This window comes from Primulina eburnea, chromosome 10, assembly GCF_022965805.1.
Source record: "Primulina eburnea isolate SZY01 chromosome 10, ASM2296580v1, whole genome shotgun sequence".
Taxonomy (NCBI): Eukaryota; Viridiplantae; Streptophyta; class Magnoliopsida; order Lamiales; family Gesneriaceae; genus Primulina; species Primulina eburnea.
This window is the reverse complement of record NC_133110.1, coordinates 1,914,260-1,937,128: the sequence shown is the minus strand read 5'-3', so window position 1 is coordinate 1,937,128 and position 22,869 is coordinate 1,914,260. Positions and strand designations below refer to the sequence as shown.

Genomic DNA, 22,869 nt, shown 5'->3' with positions numbered 1-22,869 from the left:
TGTCAGATGAACTACAAGTCATAACTACTTATATTTTAATATCATACAAATTTTTATTCAAAATAATCTTGAAACATACCGTTATATCTTTAATGAAATCTATAGTCAGTACCTACTTTACTTTTAAATTGAGCAGACAACTCGAAGAAAAATGCAATAAATCAATTAATTAACGTAGTGCCGGATAAATTTCGGGGTATAGCACAAATTAGTGATAATAAATCATGGTTAAGAGGCTTATTTTTCTCCCCTTGAGTAACATCCAATGAACATACAAGTTTTTTGTGGCTCGGTGCTGGTTACGATATAAATTAAGATCAAATAAGTAATTTGATCTTAATTATCATATGTAGCATCATTTGAATGGTGAAAATTGAGGCCAAGCTTTTTTTTTTTTTTTTGTTTTTTTACTTCGATGGGGTATTGGATTCGAAGGATTCACGGCAGCTCAACTTTGTAGCTTGTCTTGTTTTTGAACTTAATACTTGAATCATCAAACAAATGTGTTTTTATTATTATATTGCTGGAAAATGTAAAATTTAAAAATATTTTCTGTTCAAAATGAAATATATAATTATTAATTTAAGAGTTAATTCGAGAATTATGACATATTTTAATTGTGAGAACAGAGGTTAATGCTAGCATTCATTCAATTGAGCACAATGTTGAAGCAGGATGCTCAATTCATATCTTGGCAAGTTGTGTTTTGAATTATTTAGAAGTATTTTCCCCTCTGTTTCTCTTTATTCCCAAAAATTAAATAGTTGTGTAACTTCAAATATATGTTTCAAATTATATATATATATATAAATATATATTCTTTAGACTTTTTGAGTCAACAAATGCGTATAAAGAAATGGACGACGCCTCAACAATTCTGACGATAATGCCAAATTACTCAATTTCTTGTTATTTTCAGGCTGACTTCATGGAAAATTACACCATGTGTCTAAAATTTTTGAATTATATAAATGCAAAACATAGTCAAAAAGAGTATTATCCACTTACAATTCAAGTACTATTTACGGTTGTTTTTATTATTTTTTTCAGATTACAATGTTAATCGAAAGGTAAAAATATAATATATATATACATATATTTAGTATGATGGATTACAACTTTATTAAAATAGGATTATGTTATTTTTATTGGATAAAAAACTAGTATTTTTCGTTCGTTTAATTATAATTACAGAGTTGGTTATCGCAAAGATACGAAGCTTACTTATATGATAACATGTTTTGTCAATCAGCTGCCCGGATTTGACTGGTTGTGATATTTAATTTAAGACACCATGGATTTTGATGAATATATATAATCGTGTGTGTGAATCTTTACTTGTCCTATCGATATTCACAATAAAAGTAATACTCTTAGCATAAATTTTTTTTCATGGATGACTCAATTATAAAAGATTCGTCTCAACCGTCACACACAAATTTTTACTTTTCCGTGATCATAATATCACCTTTTTTTATACCATCGTATCAGACCAACGATTTGTCTGATGGTATAGCCAATTTGATAAATATCTTACTCTTATTTTATAACATAAATCAAATTAATTATAAAAAACTTATTAATTTCCATAGAAAATTTTCAAAAAGTAAAAATTTCTACAATCACGTATATATATGTATATATATTAAAATAATTACGATGCAGTTTTGTTTTAATTGGCTTCGAAATGACAAAACTTAAATTAACAACAACTTATAAAAATAATATATAAAACAATTTTTTTTTTTTATAAAATTTATCATACGTACTATATATCGCATATTTTTGACACGTGGAAAACCATGCGGAAAAAATTTGGCAAACCTGGTTTTGTTTGGCTTGAATTATAATTTAAAATTGACAGCTTTTAGCACAAATCACTGAAATTCAATGGGACTATTATTTTTTTAATCCCATCTCTGATCTCTCCAACACTTGTTAGATATAATTAATTGTTTTTAATTTAATAAAATATTTAACAAGTAATTAATTAAAGTCCCACTGAAGTAGCAAAAGTGGGCGTGAGGCTTTTAATTCAGCCACCACACATTTAGAGCAAAAACTTGTGTGAGACGGTTTCACGGGTCGTATTTTTTAGACGGATCTATTATTTGGGTCATCCATGAAAAAATATTACTTTTTATGCTAAGAGTATTAATTTTTATTATGAATATTAGTAGAGTTGACCGTTTCACAGATTAATATCCGTGAGACGGTCTCACATGAGACTCACTCCACGTTTAGACTATTTTTTTTTGGCTTCTGATCATCATTAAAGCCAGACAAATAAATTATATTTTAATTAATTAATTAATATACAAATGGAGCGATATCATAAAATCTAATACTGTTATTAATCAAACTAAATGTACATATTTATTAACAATAATGATGGAAAATTGACAATTATATCCCACGAACTTACTGGAAAGACCGTTGTATAAATTTTGAAAATTGATTTTCCAAAATACAAGATTTATATAACACAATATGTGTGCCTCTTGTTTATTATGTGAAAGCTCAGTGACTCAAATAAATAATTATTTCAGCATTGAAAAGGATTAAAGAAAGTAGCTAGGGCAATTGACTTTTTTGGGTTAACATAAAAGATTTTTTTTTTTTTTTTTTTTTTGCACGTAAAATTCACGAACCTAGTGAGGTCAACTTGTCATTTGAGCCCACAAAAATATATTAATTATAAAGGGAAAAAAAAATTAAATTTGTGATCCCAAATATAACTAACTCATAAGTAACGTTTATTATTTTGGGCACGATGAACCATCTCAATTTTGTTTTTAAATTTAAGTTGAGATAGAAATGGTGACATTTTATCAATTCGGGCATTTGTCAACTATTCACTCCAATTCATCTAAATATAAAAGTATACTCGATTGAGTACACACAGAGTTTTGATACGATGTTCATCTATCGTGTCTACTATTATGACATTAAGGCATAGTTTGATACACATGATAGGATAAACATGTGATAGATAATATAATGATAAGTTAAGGATAAATAAGATGTATGATATTATATTTAAGAGTATGTCTTTTATGAGACGGTCTCACGGATCTTTATCTGTGAGACGGATCAACCCTACCCATATTCACCATAAAAAGTAATACTTGTAGCATAAAATGTGATACTTTTTTATAAATGACCCAAATAGATATCCGTCTCACAAAATACGACCCGTGAGACCGTCTCACACAAGTTTTTGTCTATATTTAATGTTTGGTATGATTTTAATAAGAGTGATTAAATTTATATATTAGATTGTAATGACAAAATTAACCTTATCATAATAAATTTTATAATTTCAAAGTTGATGCTTGAGTTCATATTTTTTATCTGTTCATGTTCCGATAGTACTTGCATGATTTAATTGTTTTTACCTAATTTTATATATTATATAATATGATAATTGAGCCCTTGATTTTTTGAGTCAAGTCAAATATCAATTTTTAAGGTTAATCGAGTGATACTAATAATTTTATTGAGATTTATAAAAAATTATTTATATAATTATCTCGAATTCATTTATATAATTATCATATTATATAATATATAAAAATAAATAAAATATTTATTTGATTTTAATTTCTACCTACGTACTAGCATAGATTTATAAAAATAATTTATAAATTGAGGGTAATTAAGTCATTTGTAGTTTATAATTTTATCATTAAATTAAAATTATCACCACACTTTCTACTAGGGATAATTTATCCTTCTAAAAAAATATTTATCAAGGGCCCATGATATTATCATGAGCTTTTTAAAAATATACCAAACATGGGATAAGGAGGATAATTTATCAATCTCTCTCTTATCTCATGTACCAAACTATGTCTAATAGAAGTCCTTACACACGGATGAGATTTTACCTCATCCTGCCGCAACTACGGAAGCTTTTATTTGTTCTTTGAATCGCCAATCTAACCTATTCATACACGTCGAGACGGAACACGTCCAATAATCGCAACACAACTATTGAAGGTCTATCGACGTGCAACCTGAATTCGTCTCGAAAACACGATTGAAACAGTGTATACAGTTGAGTACGTATATCATAATCAAATGTATGATGGCATGACGATCAGTTAATTCGATAAGAAATATGAATTAACACTTGATTTCGGGTGGAGTTAAGTTACTGCGTGTCATATGTCTCTCTTTATCATTATAGGTAAACATTTTTTTTTCCAGATTCGAATCGAATAATGCATAAAAATTCATGAAGAACACTCTTGATTTCGGGGATAAAATTAATATAATCTAAGAAAGACAAGACTTGAATTTCGGAAATTTTGCATATTGTATTTTTTAAAATTTTCTCGACAGCTCACAAGGACGACGAGTCTGTAGTATGTCACTTGATATTGAAACATAACAAGTAGCAACAACAATAATAATAATAAATGATAAATAAATGATTGGTTTTATTATATTGCATGAATTTTAATCAAAACGTGCAATAAAGTTAATATATAGTCGTTCTTCGTTAATTTCTTTCACATTCATTCACGACTAGGTGTTTATTATCATACTTAAAATTATATACCGTATATCGTATCGAATTTACGGCATAAACAATTTTTATACCGATACCGTGCCGAAGAGAAATTTAACGATATACTGATATTTCGATACGATATCAGTATATACCGTTTTATACTGAAAAAACATTATATTTTAAAATTTTATGAATTTATTGTTTAATTTTTTTTGATATTTATTTAAGTATTTATCTTTGTGCCATAAGTGAACAAAAATCATGTACATGATGTTTTTTATATTTACGAATTAATTTTTTTTTCAAATTATGTTATGCACAAAGAAAAATTAAACCTGGATACAAACTATTAAAAAAAGTTAACAATTATTATATTTTATAATGCCATGCAACATGTGTACTCAGACGTCAAGTTAACTTAATAATGGGATGGGAAAACTAAGAAATGGGCTAAATTGAAGTCGATCGATTCTAAACCATACTTGATTTGTCAATTGGATACATACGTTGAAACTAAAAACTTATAAAATTATGGTTTTATTCATTTGAAATTATGTAAATATTATCCCAATTCGCCACCACAAGTACTTCCAAATTAAACCATACCAACCTTTAAACTATATATAATTCGAATATAATCTATAAATTTCTAAAATAACCGAAAATACGTCCATTTTTCATATATTCACTATCTAAATTTTGAATGAGTCAAAATTCAATGCTTTGACAAAGTCAACGTTCTGTGCTTGGATTTTTTCAACGTAAAAACAAACCCCGGCCCGCTTTGAATGGTCAAGCCACCGTCACTAACTCATCTAATTCCCACGTGCCCATAATCCATTTCCTAGAGACACGCGCACTTGTTGCTTGTTTATGCCTTGTCAAAGTAGGGTTCTCGTACGACGAACATAATCTATTTCTCCATCATTTTATTAGCATAATTGATGTGTACATGCATATATAATTTTGTGTGTGTATATATATCTATATATATATATATAGTTGCATGCATTGTCCATGCAGAACTACTAAACATGGATTTTGATCAATCAAACCAGTGGTGGAATCCATCTTCTTCATCGTCTGATCACGATGCACAGCTTGTTGCAGAAGCAAACCCTGATGAAACATCTAGCATTGCATCCGCGCAAAGAAAAAGGAGTGGCCGGAAAATAAACAGGAGGCTCTCTGAAGTGCGTGATCCCAACAAGAAATCAACAAGATCATCTCTCGGTAACCCTGAGTTGGTGGTGGCCGCCGCGTATGACAACGTGGCAGCCGTCAAGTTGAGTGGTAAGGTCCCGCGGCTGGATTTCTCTGCTTCTCTTGTCTGCCCTCCTTGGGCCGAGTCGTCGAACGCCAATGATGATATCCAAAATGCTGCTAGATATTTCTCTTGTTCGAGCTCTTCTAGTGGTATTATGAGTGAATTACCTGCCGAAAAAACTCCCGTAGAAATGGTTTCAAATGCTCAAGCGATGGATTTGTGGGGAAATAATGTTTGTGGTGATCATGACGGGAATATCGGATTCATGGACGAGGAGGCGGTGTTTAACATGCCGGGTTTCGTGAATAGCATGGCGGAGGGAATGCTGCTGACTCCACCAGCTATGAAAAGTGGATTCAAATGGGATGATATTGATGATCGTGATGATTACATTTACTTTAATCTGTGGGAAAATTCATAAACCCTTGTTCTCTTTTAACACATTATATTTTATTTATTGATTGTGAAAATTAAAAATTACCACAAATTATTGGATATATATGTTTCTAAAATTGGTTTCGGAAACCAAAAAAAAAAAAAAAAAAAAAACGTCGAGGACTATATGTCATAGAATTAACATCACATTAGACGACGGTTTTCGGTCTCTTGAAGTTTGCATTATTAGTTTACAAAAAATGTCCGGTCCCGTTAAAGTCTTTAACTACAAATTTGTGTTAGGATTAATAATTTTTTAAAAGAAATTTTAGCTGTTTTTTTGTCTAAATAATGTGAGTTGTTTACCCCGGAAAACTATATAAAACAAAATGACAAAGAGGAGGTAAAATTCTTAAGGAAATAAAATCAATTAAAACCATATTTTCAAAACAAATTTTAAACCAAAATCCATATATCTACAGATATAAAAAGAAAAATTATACATTTGATATCCTGATTGATCGAAATTTAATGTACTGATTTTTATTTTATTTTTTTGGGTGTCTTACATATATAAAGCATGCATGGCAACACTTTGAACTAAATAACGTGCAACAATATTTACTTACAAAAAAGTTAAAACTCTGTGGATCTACTCGTTTTACTTTACAAGCATAATCAATGAATTTGCAGGTATTACATACTTCATATCTTTAATTAGATATGTGTGTCTGTGTGGGCATAAAGATGAATGAACATCGTAGCACATATATTACAACATGTGAAATTAAATTTTTAATTCCGTAATTTATTTTTTTTCTTCCTACAATGAATTTGCATTTTTAGTCTTGTAAGTTGCATTTCTTTTTTTCATTTTTGGTTTTGTTGTATTGAATTTTCATTTTTACGGTAACTTTCTCTACAGTATTACCATAACACCAAGTGTGTCAGCAACACCCGATAATATTACCATAACACCAAGTGTGTCAGCAATCTTGAATGCCATCTATATGACATGGAAACATTGCATTTTATCACTAGATTCTTGATTTCACGGCCAAGATATATATTATTCAAAAACACATGTGAATCATTGATGGAATAATGAATCACCGATCGACCTTTCGCAACGACAAATTAAAGCCTACTTGCACAAATACCAAAAGTAAAGTGAAGGTCCCAGCGTGTTTGCAACAACTTGAGTTCTTCCAGCTGCTGCAATGAAACGGAACAAAGAAAGCGCCATCTGGTGTACGCGGAAAAATGCCAGGGATTGCTTGAAAAATCTGAAGGAAAAAAAGGATAAAAAATTATCACTTAAAAAGATGTATTATTTTCAATCTATACTGTTGGACAGAGTGAGCCACACCATCAAAATCTGTCTCTGATAGTAAAGATGCGATTCAAATTTTTTAATAGAGACTTAAGTCAATCATTTGTGAACTTGTGATCACCTTGCCGGCGAGGGTGCAAAGCCAATACTGTAGTATGTCAAGACGATCCACAAACCAGACTCCATTACTGAACTCGGAACTCGAAGGACCCCAATTGGCAAAGAAAAAGCCCAAGCCGGATTAAATAACGAATCCCTTTGTTTGAAAAATACAGGGAGCGTAAAAACAGTCATTGCGAGCTCTTGCATCCCATTAAACATGGCATTAATAAGACTAAAGAACAATGCTCCCAAAAATTTAGAAGAATTCGCCATTGTTCCAGCTTTCATCTCCGTTCTTAAGAACACCGTCAAGGCTATGGTCACCATAATCGTTATTTGCGTAGTTTTAAATATATATACAAATGAGCTACGCTTCATCAAAAGCCATTCCCTGGCGAAACAAGCCCTGAAAAAGCACCAAGTTCGAGATTCCGTGTTTCTGTTTTACCAAAGCTGCAGGATGAGCCGTTGATTTATGGTAAGGGGTTCTAAGCTCTTCAACAAGCTGTTGCCCCGTTCGAAAAGAAGTGAAAGTCTGTGAAAACTCAGGTATGGAGATATAATGATAAGGTTGACTGTTTCTGCACCAGTACTGACATGGATCCTTCTTCGAAGTAACTTCTTGTAGAAAATCTGCAATTCCCTTTCTTTCAGGACATTTGAATCCCATGTACACGAAAAAATGGAGCACATCTTCACGAGCACCCTCATAAACAATCTGACCATCTGAAAGAAGGATTACATCATCGAACGGTTCTTATGCTCGTTTTGCTTTTGATTTCTTTTCGCCTTTTGTTTGGTTGAACGATGATTTTCTTTTTTGATTGGTTAAACTTGGAGACATGATTTAAATCAATAAAAATACAAGTTTTATCTTCAAAAAATAAAATAAAATATTGTTACTACTAAATAAAAATGTAATGATTTATCTTCGTGTCATTTACTTAATTTAGAATAATTAAGTTTCTCCAACATAACAAACAATTAAATTACAAAAAAAAACTATCAATTGGCTAATACTATTTTTTTATTTAACGATATAATTTTTTTAACAAAACTAATAATAATAATAATAATAATAATAATAATAATAATAATAATAATAATAATAATAATAATATATTTATTTTTTTATTATTTTATTTTTAAAAATAAAATTTGGTTACAAATATTTGCTTAAATTTGAAAAACATAAGATTGTACATCATTATTTATTTTCTATAAAGGTTTTATGGAATTTTAACTTTGTTATATAGCACTAGTTTATTTATTTCCTCTCTAATAATTTAGGAATGAAACTGTATGAGAAATCATGGATACACTTGCCGAAAACCTCATTCCTAAATCGACTAGGGTTTGGTTTTTGCAAGACAAGTGATTTTTTAATGTCTCTTCAATTTTCTGCCTGAGAAGTAGACGAAATTCTACTTTTTGTCGAAGAAATTCGGTGAATAAAGGCATCACAGTGTTCTCCACGGACCAGGCCTCACTCTAGCATGCGCAGCAAGGACAGAATCTCCTATTTCTACGACGGTTTCTGCTTCTTTTCTCATTTTCTTCTTTCATGCGTTGATGTGTATTTGTTTTGAAGACGTGAAATGGACTTTCATTTGAACTGCAGGGGATGTGGGCAACGTGTACTTTGGGCCGAATCACCCTATGAAGCCACATCGGTTATGTATGACTCACCATTTGGTTCTCGCTTATGAGCTCCATAAGAAGATGGAAATTTATGTTCGTTGCAACATTTCAACTAATTTTTTTTAGCTTGTATATGTTATTTTCTCGGTTTATGCTGCTCAAATTTTGTCTTAATATTCAGAGGCCTCACAAAGGATACCCAGTAGAGCTAGCTCAATTTCATTCTCCTGATTATGTGGAGTTTCTGCAGCGAATCACTCCGGACACTCAAAATTTGTTCTTGAATGAAATGACAAAATGTGAGTATTTAGATTTGTATTGGTTTTATTGTATTCAAATGTAGCTGACCTTGAAATAATCGAAAGGCATCCTCATTTTGTGCTTATGAAAACTATCCTGTCTTATTTGTTTTGAGGAAACCTTAGGAAGTGGGATTTTACATATACATATTCCGGATTGAGTTACATTCACATAATATTCATGACTTTGAGAAATATAACTTACATGTGCATTTTGTCTGTGTCATAGCTTTGGATTTTACACAAACAATATTTCTCGTGTTTTATTGTTTATTATTTTAATGCATTATTTTTCTAATTTCTACATCATATATTTGGAACTGATGCGCACTTCTACAAGTCATATTAACAAAATTTTCCCCATAATTTTAATGTCATCTTCTACTTAGCATTTGTGAGTGACCAAGTTAATCGACAGAGGTTAAAAACAATGGAGTAAGTAAATTGCATTAAGAGTCATGGGTTTTCTTTTTTAGGGAGCGTTTGAGATAAGGTCCCATTGGAGAAGTGTTATAATCAGTGTTTAGGAACACCTATAATGGATTCATATCATTTATCTTCAATGAAAAAAACTTCTGAAATCAACAATTAGATTAATATTTTAAGCAGCTGCTGAAAAGTTGAGTTTTTGATTTCACATCCTCTATCTAGAATTCTTAACTTCCACAGCCGGATTTTTTCATACTATCATAGTTGGATGACTGCTGCATAATTATTATTTACTTAGCTGGTTTTTGAGGTTAGGACATAACAGGTTTGTTTCATCAGCGTTGGAGAAATATTTGGGGTAAATAAAATGAGTGTTTCATTGTTCGGGGGAATAAATTTGTTATTTGTATCAAATCATGTCAGACCTTATTTGATAAATCATAAATATTTTTAAAGTGATGAAAAATTTAGTTAAAAGTAATGATGATGCTAAAAATGTTAAAATAAGGGAAAGTTTATTCAAGGAAATAAAAATGAGATATTACTGATTATTCTTATATTGGGGGGATGCAACAGAAAACTAATATTAGCTTACAGAAGTCAACGCGCTCTTTGATTTCCTAACTCACAGTACAAAAACTTCTGAATAATTGATTACCTTTCAGATTACAAGTTTTCTGCCTGATTTTAATTCATAAAATAGCTTTGCATAGTATTAATTTGTCCACTTACTTGTTTTTTCTCCCGTAGATAATCTTGGGGAAGATTGTCCAGTCTTTGACAACCTTTTTGAGTTTTGCCAAATTTATGCTGGTGGAACTATAGGTAATCGTATGGTAATTGTCCTCCACCCAGAGTTGGAGGTTGAACAAACCTCACTGATCCTGGTTGATTTTTGTGGCAGATGCTGCCCGGAGATTAAATAATAAGCTCTGTGACATTGCCATAAATTGGGCTGGTGGCTTGCACCATGCCAAAAAGTGTGAGGCATCTGGATTTTGTTACATCAATGACTTAGTTTTGGGAGTTTTGGAGCTGTTGAAGTATCATGCCCGCGTGCTGTATATTGATATTGATGTGCATCATGGTGACGGGGTTGAAGAAGCGTTTTATTTTACTGACAGGTATTAAGACTGACAGGTATTAATACAGTCATGTAAACATTACATATGAAGATGCTGACAACATGTCTATCTTATGAATGTTGAATGTTTCATGCTTAATACAGTTGAAGAGAAGATGGCCTCGTCAGACGATTTTTTTATTGACGGACGAGTGCCATGCCATTAACGCTGTTGGCGCCAATGTAGCATGTTGGCCATGTGAAATAGTATAATTTTTTTTTATGAATAGTAAATGCCTGTGAATTGAGGGAAGATGAGCTAACAAGATAAGTAAAGAATTGAGAATGAAGACATTCTCCTGATGAGTTCAATTTTCTCTGCTTCTGCTATGATTTATTATTCTTTAGTAAATATGTATAACCCAACAATTCAGAGAAGAATAATCAACAATGAAGTAAGTGGCAGTATACAATAGTTGCAATTGATATTTTATACTCCTAGCGCCTCTGTATATCTTTTCAGTTACCTTTGTTTTTGGGTGCTTCTGGAAATGTTACAAGGTCCTGGCATTGATTTCTGTTTGGGCACACTTGTGCTTTTGAAAACTGCTTTTGCCATAACATGATGTGTGTCCAAATTTGATGTAAACCTTAGATATCTGTTACTCGGGTTGCTTCAAACATTTTTGTTTACTGTTTAGGCTCTCTAGGATAACAATTGGCATTTTTGGGAAACTTAATGCTCCAATTTATATATGACCTGTTATTTGTCTCATTGCCTTTTTTGGTATTTCAATTAAACTTGCGACATGCAGGGTAATGACTGTCAGTTTTCACAAATACGGAGATTTGTTCTTTCCTGGAACTGGTGATGTTAAGGTACTTCCTCTAGGGTTTGAGCTTTGGGGTTTCCCTTTAATGTGTAGACATTTTGTTCAGTGGAATATACGCAATGTACTGAATGCGATGTATTTTAAAAAATTAGATAATTAGTTCCACAGAAGATATTTCCATTTGTTCTTCATCTAGTTAGTGTGCCTGGTACTCTAAATACCTGGCTATGTTCGGTCATTGCTCACATTTTCATCTGTTGTCTACCACGATTGAATCTTGGGTGCGAGCCTGACCAGCGTAGATAAAATGAAATATGCCTTCTATATTTAAGACACACCCACACTCTTGCAGATTAAATCTAAAATGGGTGTTTTCCAGGCTTGCCTGCAGAATCTGTAATGGTATAAAATAAAAATATTTATGTCATTAAGATGTCAAATTTGTGTATACTTGATTGTGTATTATCTTTAGGTTTGAATTGGAATATTAATTCTGAGTATCAAATGAATTGCCCCAATGTGACTCGTGGAAGCTTGTAGACTGTGTTGTGTGTGTGTGTATATATATATATATATCCATTGGCTTAGTAGTCCATAGAGGGATTTAAAAGATTTTAGGATACTTTCAGTTATTCCTCTAGCCAATTTAAGATTTGTATGCTGTTATTGAAGAAGTTTAATGCATTTGTTGAAATAATTTTGAAGGATGTAGGGGAGAGAGAAGGTAAATTTTATGCTATAAATGTCCCTCTCAAGGATGGAATAGATGATGGCAGCTTTTTACGTCTCTTCAAGACGGTGACATCTTTGTAAACTTTAGTTGTGAGAAGTTCCTTTTTAGGAATTGATAAATTTGAGGTTTCTAATCTTTAATGCTACAGGTTATAACGAAGGTTATGGACTGCTATGTTCCTGGAGCAATTGTTCTTCAATGTGGAGCAGATTCACTTGCTGGGGATCGATTGGGCTGCTTCAACCTCTCGATTGATGGTGCTCTGCTTGTAATTGAAACAGTTTTTGTTCTTACACTGTTTTGTTTATTGTCAATTATGATTTTGTTTTGTGCTCTGTCTTTTGGGTTACATTTTCCTCGCCAAATTGGCAATTTATTTGGGTATTTACTAATTGTATTGAATTATTTCAACAGGCCATGCAGCTTGTGTTAAGTTTGTGAAGCAGCTTAATTTGCCTTTGCTGGTAGGATTGTGCTTAGAATAAATTTAGTGGTTCTATAGGGGTTCAGGTTGATTATAAAATGTTTTCTTCTTACAGGTAACTGGAGGTGGAGGATACACTAAAGAGAATGTTGCTAGATGTTGGACAGTGGAGACTGGAGCTCTTGTAGGTGTGGAGCTACCGAATGGTATGTCTATGGATTTTGCTTTATTTTAATTCTTGTATTTGGTTACTTGTATTTTTTGAAGTGCGTATGACCTCTTAGATCCTCACGGTCGTCCAGCTCAAACGAATTCAATTCAAAGTTTGACCAACTATTCAAAATGTTTCACTCAATTTTTTTTTCTCAAAATGTTCTATCGATTTATTTTTTCTGAGTCGCAGACGATAAATCAAATATTCAAAATACAGTTGATACATAATCACATATTATTTCCAAACAACGATTCTTTTATTTAGCCTTTATCATTCAATCGTTAAAACAATATTACTTGATTACATATCATATTGACTTCTAAACTGTATATCAAAGTACGGAGAAAAAGTGATACATGACTTTGAAATTGAATGTAGTTAAATTGAGTTGAAAGTGCAACCAAATGCCATCATATTCTTCTGTGGCATCATATATCGCAAGGACCTAATTTATTCACGTTCATGTTTCTTTTGCCGAAACTGACATGTCAAAAGTATTCATTCTTTCTCTTCCTCTGCTGGGCATATGCAGAGTGGTTTCTCCCTAGTTGTATCTTGATTCTTGACAATGTCTTGGTCCGCAGACAAGTAGCCATGCTATACTTGGAGTCCCGTAAATTTAACTTGCTGATCTCACAGATGCAACCTACTTGTTTATTTACCACATGGAAATTATTATTGGTCGAGCTTGTTTATTTTGTAGAAACATCATTTAGTCATCTTTTGATGAACTTTGTTCACTTTTATGGCACTAACCGTTCCTTCTCATTTTTAATGACTTCATACCTATTTCTTCTTTATTCTATTGCTTTATGCTAACATATGTTATTGTAGCATGCCTATGCCTATGCCTATGCCTATGCCTAGCCTCTGAAATACGTACGCTTTTGCGAGACATAGTTCACTGAGCCATCATTATCTTGTCTTTTTACTGCTGGGCAGAACTTCGTTATCTTTTCCAAATAACCGTGTTTTCAATTTCACAGAGATCCCGGAAAATGATTATATCAAATATTTTGCACCAGATTACTCGTTGAAATCTCCAAGTGGGCACATGGTGAGTAAACTGACTGTTCTAATTTTTTCATACGCCACATGCTACTTGCTTGATCGACTTGTACTAGCTAATACATGAAGGTTTAATAGATGTAACTTTTAAGTTTGTGTTATGTATATATAAAAAAAAGTTTGTGTCATGTACTGTCTCAACCATGATTTTGTTGATCCAAGAAATGTGCATTGTGGTTCGAATAAGGAAGCAATGGCATTGTGGTTTTTCATATCTTATATGAAATTTTTTGATCGAACAGGAGAATATGAATACCAAATCGTATCTCAACTCAATCAGACAGCAAGTTTGTGAAAATCTTAGCTCCATCCAACACGCTCCTGGTGTACAAATGCATGAGGTACGCAGACTGACAATTTCTTGGAACTCAGTACTACTGTTATTTTTTCAAGTTAAATTAATTTTTTTACATACATGGAGAACGAATGATGTTGATTTACACAAATGATTGTACTGGTGTTAGTAACATCTTATTCTTAATGTGTAGAAGAGCACACTATGCTCGTAGCTTTTGCTATTTCTTTCTGAACCGGAGTATGTGATTTATTTCTTTGACCACCTTACACATTTTGTAAGCAATCATTTATCAACTAGGGTGAGGTATCACATACTGTGGCTAACTGCGAAAGAGTGATAGATTTTAATATTCGATGTGATATTTATCTTTATCTGACAAGCATAGTTTATCTCTATTTGCAGTTTCCAAACCATCTTCATTTTTTTCAGATCATAGAAGCACTTGATACCTGATGGATAAAACTGCATTTTGAACCATTTAATAGATGGATGGTATTTGTTATGACTGTTTAATCATTCGAGGATTGGAAACTGAAATCTGTATAACCTGTTGTAGGTGCCGCCTGATTTTTACATCCCTGATATCGATGAAGATGCGCAGAATCCCGACGAACGTATTCACAGTAAGTACTATTGGAAAATAGAGTTTGGTCATTCGTTTTTTCATCTTGTATTTCAGTTTAATATAATTTTATCAACATACTAAATATGGCAACGTTGTACTGGACTGTAATGTCATTCTAGGACAAACACGAGACAAGCAAATCCAGCGAGACGATGAATATTATGAAGGCGACAATGACAATGATCAGATAATGGATGATGCGTGAGAAGGCCTATTGCTGGTTCTGATTATTTTTATGCATCGAGAATGCTGTCTTATTTCTGGCGCATCACAAACAAAAATGATCAAATTAAGTTTGACGGATTAGATAAAAAAAAGTGATTAACCATGTTGGATAATTCTTACCCATCAATTTTGTTTTGTTTTGTTTTATTTTTCATAAAAAATGATTACTATAGAGAAGGATATTTTTTTTAAAAAAAATTATATATTTTATAGACCAAATTAGTTTTTATGTTGGTCTCTTTCATAATAATATCATGTTATATAGATAAATTATTAATTAAAATGAGTATTTAGAATTAGCGTCTGAGTCTTGAGAATGATTGGAGTTACATTAAGGCTAATTTTGCCCCCAACCACTCCAGATTTCAGTGTCGATTTTTTTTTTCATCATTATTGACGTTTTGATTTCAAAATAAATTAATGTTCACGTGTTATTAATTTATGTGCTGAGCATACATAGACCTTTTTGTAATGTATAATAGTTTCTTTTCGATTTTAATTAACCAAATTTCAATCATAGATTATTATTATTATTAATTATTTTGTAATTATTAAAAGTCATTTGCGTAGATTTTTTTTATGGTTTTATTAATAAATATTTTTTTAAAACGTAAATACTCTTGAATTAGAATCTGAAAATTCTAACCTCAGATTCTAGCCTTCTTTCGAGGTTTCAAATCCCCGATTATTATAAAAAAAATTAAGGCCGCGATTTTGTCACATGTTGTGAATAATTTATTATCATTATTATTTAATATTTACTTTTTGCGAGGAATTTGAATATCAATATCACGTATAGTCTGACCCAAAATCAAAACAATCAACGCCCATTTTAAGGTTAGGCCCAAATTTCTTCCAATATTACAAGACAAACAAGCTCATATACCGAATAGTCCCCCGATCCATGCTCCTAAAGCCCTCATACTTTTTGTCAAATCTCCCGCTTTCACTATTATAAACTGGTAAGCTTCCTTCCTTTTTCTACCATGTGAAATTCATGGTTTGCCGGAACGGATCAAAGTTCTGGAGATGTTTATTTAACATATGATTCCCATACTATGCGTTGTGGAATGTTTTTCTATTTGTAACCACGGTTTATGAAGAATTTCTCCGCATCGCAGAATGATATCACCGAGTTGCTGTGTGAAATTTTAGAAAGGTTTTACTTTGTTATGAATTTTACGGCGTATAGGCAAACGGATGATGAACAGACTTCTATGATGAAAATGGAGGGGACTGCCGTCGATCTAATTCCTGGCATGATATGGGGACTGGGGGTCTGGGGTAGCTTTGCTGCAGATGCTCACGTGGAGCCTCATGTTGGAGGGATAGTTGTTTCTCCTGTTTCGATTACCGCGTTGAAGATAACAGGGAGTAAAGGGTTGATATGTGCTGCAACTGGTGGACTCTGGGTTGTTTGGGGTAAAGCTGTTAGCCCAGAAATACAGGATGAGAATTAAGGGACATTCTTAAAGATGCAGCTGATGGATTTGTGGCCGGTGCTGCTTTTTCCGGCTTAGAAAGTAATGTTTGCGGCTTATCATTGTCTATAAAAGCTTGCATCTTTATGTAAATCATCTAAGGTGATTTGAACTGATTCTCCTTGTTATGCGCTTATTTTATCTTTGACGTAGAACGAATGTTACACCCCGAAAATTTTATGTTTAGATTAGGAAACTCAAATTTGGGGAATTAACAAATAAATGATTTTATGGTCAATTGAGGGACGGAAGATTTGGAAAAGAAGGATGAAATAATCTATTCTTGTTGATACTCACCAAAACATATTTTCTTGTTGATACACACCAAAAGCATGGGGTTTTCTATGGCTTTAATTTCCAAAAATTTCTCAACCGAAAGCATCCACATTGCTCAATCAAGTACCAATCAAGCAAGGAGAAAATATAGATGATTTAGTAAATTTTAACTCACCCATAGCCAATAGAGTAGGTCTTTTAGATTTTTAAATTAAATAATTATATGACTCTTGATAATAAAAATGTTTATAAATTAGTTAAAAATTATTATATTTACCTAATTATTCCAATTAATTATTAAAATGAGTTTTGGTTAATAGTAATTAATGTCTCGTCGCATGCGTTAGGTGTATATAAATGTGATAGAATTGGTAATTTGAAATTATATTATGAAATTGCATTGAGATAAAATGGAATATTGATGAGATGTATGGATGTGTGCTTCAATAATGCAAATACATGTTAGTATCAATAGGGACCTCTTTTGTTTTAATTATTTTTTAAAAATAAATAGGGACATTTTGTAACTAGTTAAGTTTATTAAATTTAATTTAAATTAAATAAAAATATCAATTACCAAGATATATTAAAATAAAAAAAATTCAGAAAATTGGAGAAAAAACATGAATCCCGGGCTCGATGCACCCTTTTATATTTCCAACTCAATCCTCCTCACTCACACAGGCACAGCCCCACGTTACCCAAGAACCCATTGTTAATGGAGCCATGGGTGGACGATATCGCCGACGACCTCCAGAGCATGAGCTTCAACTCCGCCACAACCACTACCGCCACCGATATTCACCGCTCCACCAGCTCCGGCTCTGACTGGACCTCCGCATCCTCCCATTTCCCTCTCTCCACCGCGCTCAAGCTCCATTCCTCCTCCATAGCACCTTCCGGGGATCCATGCTGGGACTCCATCCGCCGCTTCCCTTGTCTCTCCCTCGTCGACCTACGCTTCCTCCACCGCCTCGGCGCGGGAGATATCGGCTCAGTCTACTTAGCCGAGCTAAAATCTCCACCTCCTCCTCCTACTCCGACGGCCCTGGCATCATCCGGGGCAGAGCCTACTAAATCCAAATCCACGGCGCTCTTCGCGGCGAAAGTGATGGACAAGAGGGAGATTGCGAGCCGTAACAAGGAGAGCCGAGCGAGAACGGAGAAGGAAATCCTCGAAATGTTGGACCATCCATTTCTGCCGACGCTCTATTCCTCCCTCGATTCTCCGAAATGGTCGTGCCTGATGACGGAATTCTGCCCCGGCGGAGATCTCCACGTCCTCCGCCAGCTCCAGCCGTGTAAACGCTTCCCCGAATCCGCCGTAAGGTACGCCACCATATCCTCCATTACTTTATCAATTCCATCAAGCATGCACTGATCATAGATTGATCCGAGGAGTAAAAATCTAAGTTCAATCGTTAATTACACTAAAAACCCATCAAGATTTGTCCATCCAATCGCCATTAATAAGTGGGATAGTTTAAAAAAATTCGAGTTCGAGTTTGAAATTGATAGTTGGGAGAGTGACGGGTGATGGTTGAGATGTGGGGCCAACACCTGGCGGAGGCGTTGCCCATTAATGGGTGACCTTACCTTCCATTTTCCATTGATGGGTTCACAGTTTTTAAATTAATGGAGAAACTGAAATTTACTGTATTTTCTGTTCGGTTGGTGAGAGACGCTCAAGCTTTCTGGCTTCTCTATCCATCTTCATATTATTATTAAAAATTCAATAAATATTTTTTATTAGAAATATTATTATTATACTATATAATTTCAATTTTTTTTCTCTAATTTTAATATATAAACATTTTTTTTTGCTTTCTGTTTCAATTTTAAGAGAAAATTAATGATTAAACAACGTAAAAATATATATCGAAATATGAACAAATACTGAAAACCATTTTTTTTCCGAAGTTATTATATTTAAGTAGAATTTCTTCATGCAACCATTATCGTGCATTAAAAGCACACGTTACGTGCATTTAGTTCATATTAATATACTAATTCAACGTCAGAGTAATGAGCAATTTATTATGAAAAAAAATTGTAATTATTATGAGAAATTTATATGATCTTTTAGATATAAATTTTTGCCTAAGATTATACATCTAAAGAATGTTAAAACTTCCCTATTGAAATTACTACTATATATAAAATAGTAAATATAAGCATAAAATAGCTTCATTTAAGGACTTCGCCTGTTTTCTAGAATTTTGACTATTGAGTAGGTCTTTTGTGAAACGGTCTCACGGATCTTTATGTGTGAGATATGTCAACCTTACCGATATTCACAATAAAAAGTAATATCCTTAACATAAAAAGTAATATTTTTTAATGGATTACCCAAATAAGAGATTCGTCTCACACAATACGATCCGTGAAATCTGTCTCACATAAATTTTTTTCCTTTTAATTATTATTGTTATCATGTGATTATGATTATATTATGAAAGATGAAAATACTATTATTACTATAATATATTATGGTTGACCTTGTAGGATTCATAATCTAATGCACGTGGCCTGTGATTATTTCTCGGATCATTTTTACCCATCACACAGGCAAAGTCATTTATAAGATGCCACATGAAATGTGTTCCGCTAACTTATGCGGAATTTGGGGATTTCTTGAAATGGACTCAGCATTTTCACCATTCTCCTTGTGTCCGTCCCTACTCGATTTGATTTCTTGATAGCTAAGCCCGGTTGATGCCAAGTTTGGCCAGGGAAGTAGTGCCAATATAGCAGCCAATAGAACTTGAAAAACAATGACAAAATATAGGAATTTAACTACATTAATTAAAGGAGGATGATTGAACGTAATTTTGGACTTAGTTGTCACTCTTTACTCAATCAGTCTTTGTTTCGACACCAAGAATTATGTTAAGGTGGAGCGTCAAAATCAGACACGAACCACCAACTCAACACGGTTCAATCCGAAAAAAATCAGCTTGGGATTGAGGTTTTCCGGTTTATGTCAGATCGGGTTTGATTCGATAACTGATCCGAAAAAAATGGTCGGGTTGGATCGGGTTGGGTTCGGATCAACGGACCAAAGTTGACCCGAAAATTTTATTTTTTTAAAAAATATAATTAATAAATATTACCTACATTTTTATATATTGTATGCCTGAAAAATATTTATTTTATATTTATATCATAAGTTTTCATAATTTAATATTTATTTTGAACATTTTTTATTTTTTAAACAATTATTTATTTGTTTAGTATATATACTTTATTTTTCTACGATTGGACTTTCAAATTTAAATCGTATGTATGAGAGAGATTTTGTTATTATGTGTATAAATTAATTTTTTTTTGAATTTTATTTAATTTTCTTTGAATTTTTTTTTAAAAAATTCAAAATCGGGTTGAGCGTTTTTTTGTTGGCTCGGGTTCAGGTCGAGAAATTTTTGAATAGTACTATTGTTTGACCCGACCCGACCCGACCCACCCGAATTGACACTCCTATTCAAAAGTGCCGACTGACTCGGCCACGGAAAGTTTAGCCAGTTTAGTTTAAAATACAAGTTATATGAATGATCAAATCTCATGTTGTGGACAGGTTTTATGCATCTGAGGTTGTGGTAGCTCTAGAGTACCTACACATGATGGGGATTGTATATCGCGATCTTAAGCCCGAAAACGTGTTAGTTCGATCCGACGGCCATATAATGCTTACCGATTTCGATCTCTCGCTTAGATGCGACGACTCAACATCCACCCCTGCGCAAGTATTTTCCGGCCAAAATATGCCAAATGCCGCACCATCAAATGAGTACACCATCGACCCACCTTCCTTCAGCTCGACCTCATGTATTCTTCCCAGTTGTATAGTTCCCGCCGCATCATGCTTCCATCTCAAGCGCAAGCGCAAAAAGAAGTCCACCCGCCACATGGGTCCCGAGTTCGTGGCTGAGCCCATCGATATTCGTTCGATGTCGTTTGTCGGGACGCATGAGTACCTGGCACCGGAGATAGTGTCGGGAGAAGGGCATGGTAGTCCAGTGGACTGGTGGACATTGGGGGTATTCATATTCGAGTTGTTTTATGGTGTGACGCCTTTTCGCGGGATGGACCACGAGATAACGCTGGCTAATATCATCGCTAGAGCGCTCGAGTTCCCAAAAGAGGTTGCTATTCCGGCTGCAGCCAAGGAACTGATATCACAATTGCTCGTAAAGGATCCGGTGCGACGGATGGGATCGACCATGGGTGCATCAGCCATCAAACACCACCCATTTTTCCAAGGGGTGAATTGGGCATTGTTGAGATGCACAACTCCACCTTTTGTTCCTCCTCCATTTAGCAGAGATTTTCTATCTGATGAATGTTGCCCTGAACCTCCTGTGGACTATTACTAGTCAAATTAAATGTAATTATTATTGTTGAGGAGATTTTATTTATAATTTATTATACTCCATTGGGAGATGTTTTTTCATCACTATATATATATGTAAATTTGATTTTAAAAAAATCATGTTTTCAAATATAATATGATTTCTAGAGGAACCAAATATGTTGAAAATTAGCCTCCTAAGACCATTGATTGTTAGAAATATTTGAATTTGTTTTAAGATTGTATATTAATGTATTTTCTCGTTACTTTCATATATACACACACACACACACTCTTACATACATATTGTATGTCAAGCCACTTAATGAGGTCCATGGCTCCACAATTTTCTTGTGGATAGTCTATAAAAATGAAATTCACATGAGTGCTTTCACAAATATTTGTGGACACATATGTCAAGCCAACAACAAAAGTGAACCTAAAAATCTATCCCATTAAGTAAATTGCGAAACTCAAGCGTGGATCGAAATGAAAGAAAACAAAAACAATCGCTTTCATTATATTATTTTTTACCAAATCTTTATTTAATGCATGGCTTTAATTTGACGATGGATTATGGGTGAGTGATCTCTCCAGTACTCGAAATTCCACACACAGATTGTATGAAATTGTTTTGTAGCCATTGCTTTCTTGCAATAATAGTGAAGGGTTGGGGGGGACGAGAAAGTTTCCTAATGGAATTGATTTAAGGCCTCAAGTTTTAGTTTCTTATCCCTTAAAAGTCAATGCATTACAATTTATTTGAGAGATCTCGACAATACACATGTAAGCCAACATCCATGTCATGAGCTAAGATCTTATGGTGGAAAGCAAACAAGCAAAGCTATCCCACCCCACGTGATTTTGTGTACATTTGGAGGAAGAATGTGGGGTTGAGTTCATCACAATGTTACCATTTGATTTCATCAACTTCTAAAGATTTTGCGATAATAGCAATTGGGGTATGTTGGTTTTTGTTTGGATTTCGAGATTCCTCTTTTGCTTTATTGTTTATTCTCGATGATGGTACATGGGGTTGGATGCAATAGAGGATTTAGTGGAACTATCAACATCATATTTATATATAATTTTTTATTGTAATAGAAATTATATATTGTTTTAATGCCAGAAAAGATATTGATGTAAGACTCAAATTTAGCGACGGTCTCTACTGTATCAATACAAGTTCTTCCAACGCATTTATCTTCTCACTCACATGTTTCCTGATAAACTTCAAATAAGGTAATTGATGTTATCCGAGTGAATTGGGAATGACTAAGTGGGCAATCCACCGGATGATGAGAATAATTTTGTGT

At 33.2% G+C, this 22,869-nt stretch overlaps 3 protein-coding genes across 6 annotated transcripts; all 3 read left to right on the top strand.

Annotated features, from left to right (window-relative positions):
* The first annotated feature begins 5,553 nt into the window (after positions 1–5,553).
* LOC140803663 (ethylene-responsive transcription factor ERF027-like) lies at positions 5,554–6,207 on the top strand. Its single transcript, XM_073159563.1, has one exon. The coding sequence runs from the start codon at positions 5,554–5,556 to the stop codon at positions 6,205–6,207; it is 654 nt and encodes a 217-aa protein (XP_073015664.1).
* Positions 6,208–8,869: 2,662 nt separating this feature from the next.
* On the top strand, positions 8,870–15,571 carry LOC140842392 (histone deacetylase 9). 4 transcript variants are annotated; one of them, XM_073210251.1, is made up of 14 exons: positions 8,872–9,129; positions 9,218–9,274; positions 9,419–9,536; positions 10,716–10,790; positions 10,870–11,089; positions 11,844–11,907; positions 12,567–12,659; positions 12,743–12,851; positions 13,009–13,058; positions 13,134–13,224; positions 14,219–14,289; positions 14,543–14,641; positions 15,155–15,221; positions 15,343–15,571. In XM_073210251.1, exons 3-14 carry the CDS (start codon positions 9,527–9,529, stop codon positions 15,426–15,428), a joined length of 1,035 nt encoding a protein of 344 aa, XP_073066352.1. In that variant the 5' UTR covers positions 8,872–9,129; positions 9,218–9,274; positions 9,419–9,526; the 3' UTR covers positions 15,429–15,571. The 4 variants fall into 4 exon arrangements, 3 of the variants coding, with proteins under 3 accessions (XP_073066352.1, XP_073066351.1, XP_073066353.1); XM_073210250.1 differs by having other exon boundaries at positions 9,218–9,330; XR_012120394.1 differs by lacking the exon at positions 15,343–15,571 and having other exon boundaries at positions 8,870–9,129; positions 9,218–9,330; positions 13,765–14,289; positions 15,155–15,220.
* Positions 15,572–17,808: 2,237 nt separating this feature from the next.
* LOC140842391 (serine/threonine-protein kinase AGC1-5-like) lies at positions 17,809–21,652 on the top strand. Its single transcript, XM_073210249.1, has 2 exons — positions 17,809–18,534; positions 20,780–21,652. The coding sequence occupies exons 1-2, from the start codon at positions 17,924–17,926 to the stop codon at positions 21,576–21,578; spliced, it is 1,410 nt and encodes a 469-aa protein (XP_073066350.1). The 5' UTR covers positions 17,809–17,923; the 3' UTR covers positions 21,579–21,652.
* The last annotated feature ends 1,217 nt before the right edge of the window (positions 21,653–22,869 follow it).

What these genes read in the sequence shown, in the direction of transcription:
- LOC140842392 (XM_073210250.1), top strand. Translation starts at nt 9,093, where the DNA reads ATGCGCAGCAAGGACAGAATCTCCTATTTCTACGACG. An exon ending in TTATGCTGGTGGAACTATAG is followed by an intron (nt 10,791 to 10,869) that starts GTAATCGTATGG and finishes TTTTTGTGGCAG; the next exon opens with ATGCTGCCCGGAGATTAAAT. An exon ending in TTTTACGTCTCTTCAAGACG is followed by an intron (nt 12,660 to 12,742) that starts GTGACATCTTTG and finishes TTAATGCTACAG; the next exon opens with GTTATAACGAAGGTTATGGA.
- LOC140842391 (XM_073210249.1), top strand. Translation starts at nt 17,924, where the DNA reads ATGGAGCCATGGGTGGACGATATCGCCGACGACCTCCAGAGCATGAGC. An exon ending in TTCCCCGAATCCGCCGTAAG is followed by an intron (nt 18,535 to 20,779) that starts GTACGCCACCAT and finishes TGTTGTGGACAG; the next exon opens with GTTTTATGCATCTGAGGTTG.
- LOC140803663 (XM_073159563.1), top strand. Translation starts at nt 5,554, where the DNA reads ATGGATTTTGATCAATCAAACCAGTGGTGGAATCCATCTTCTTCATCG.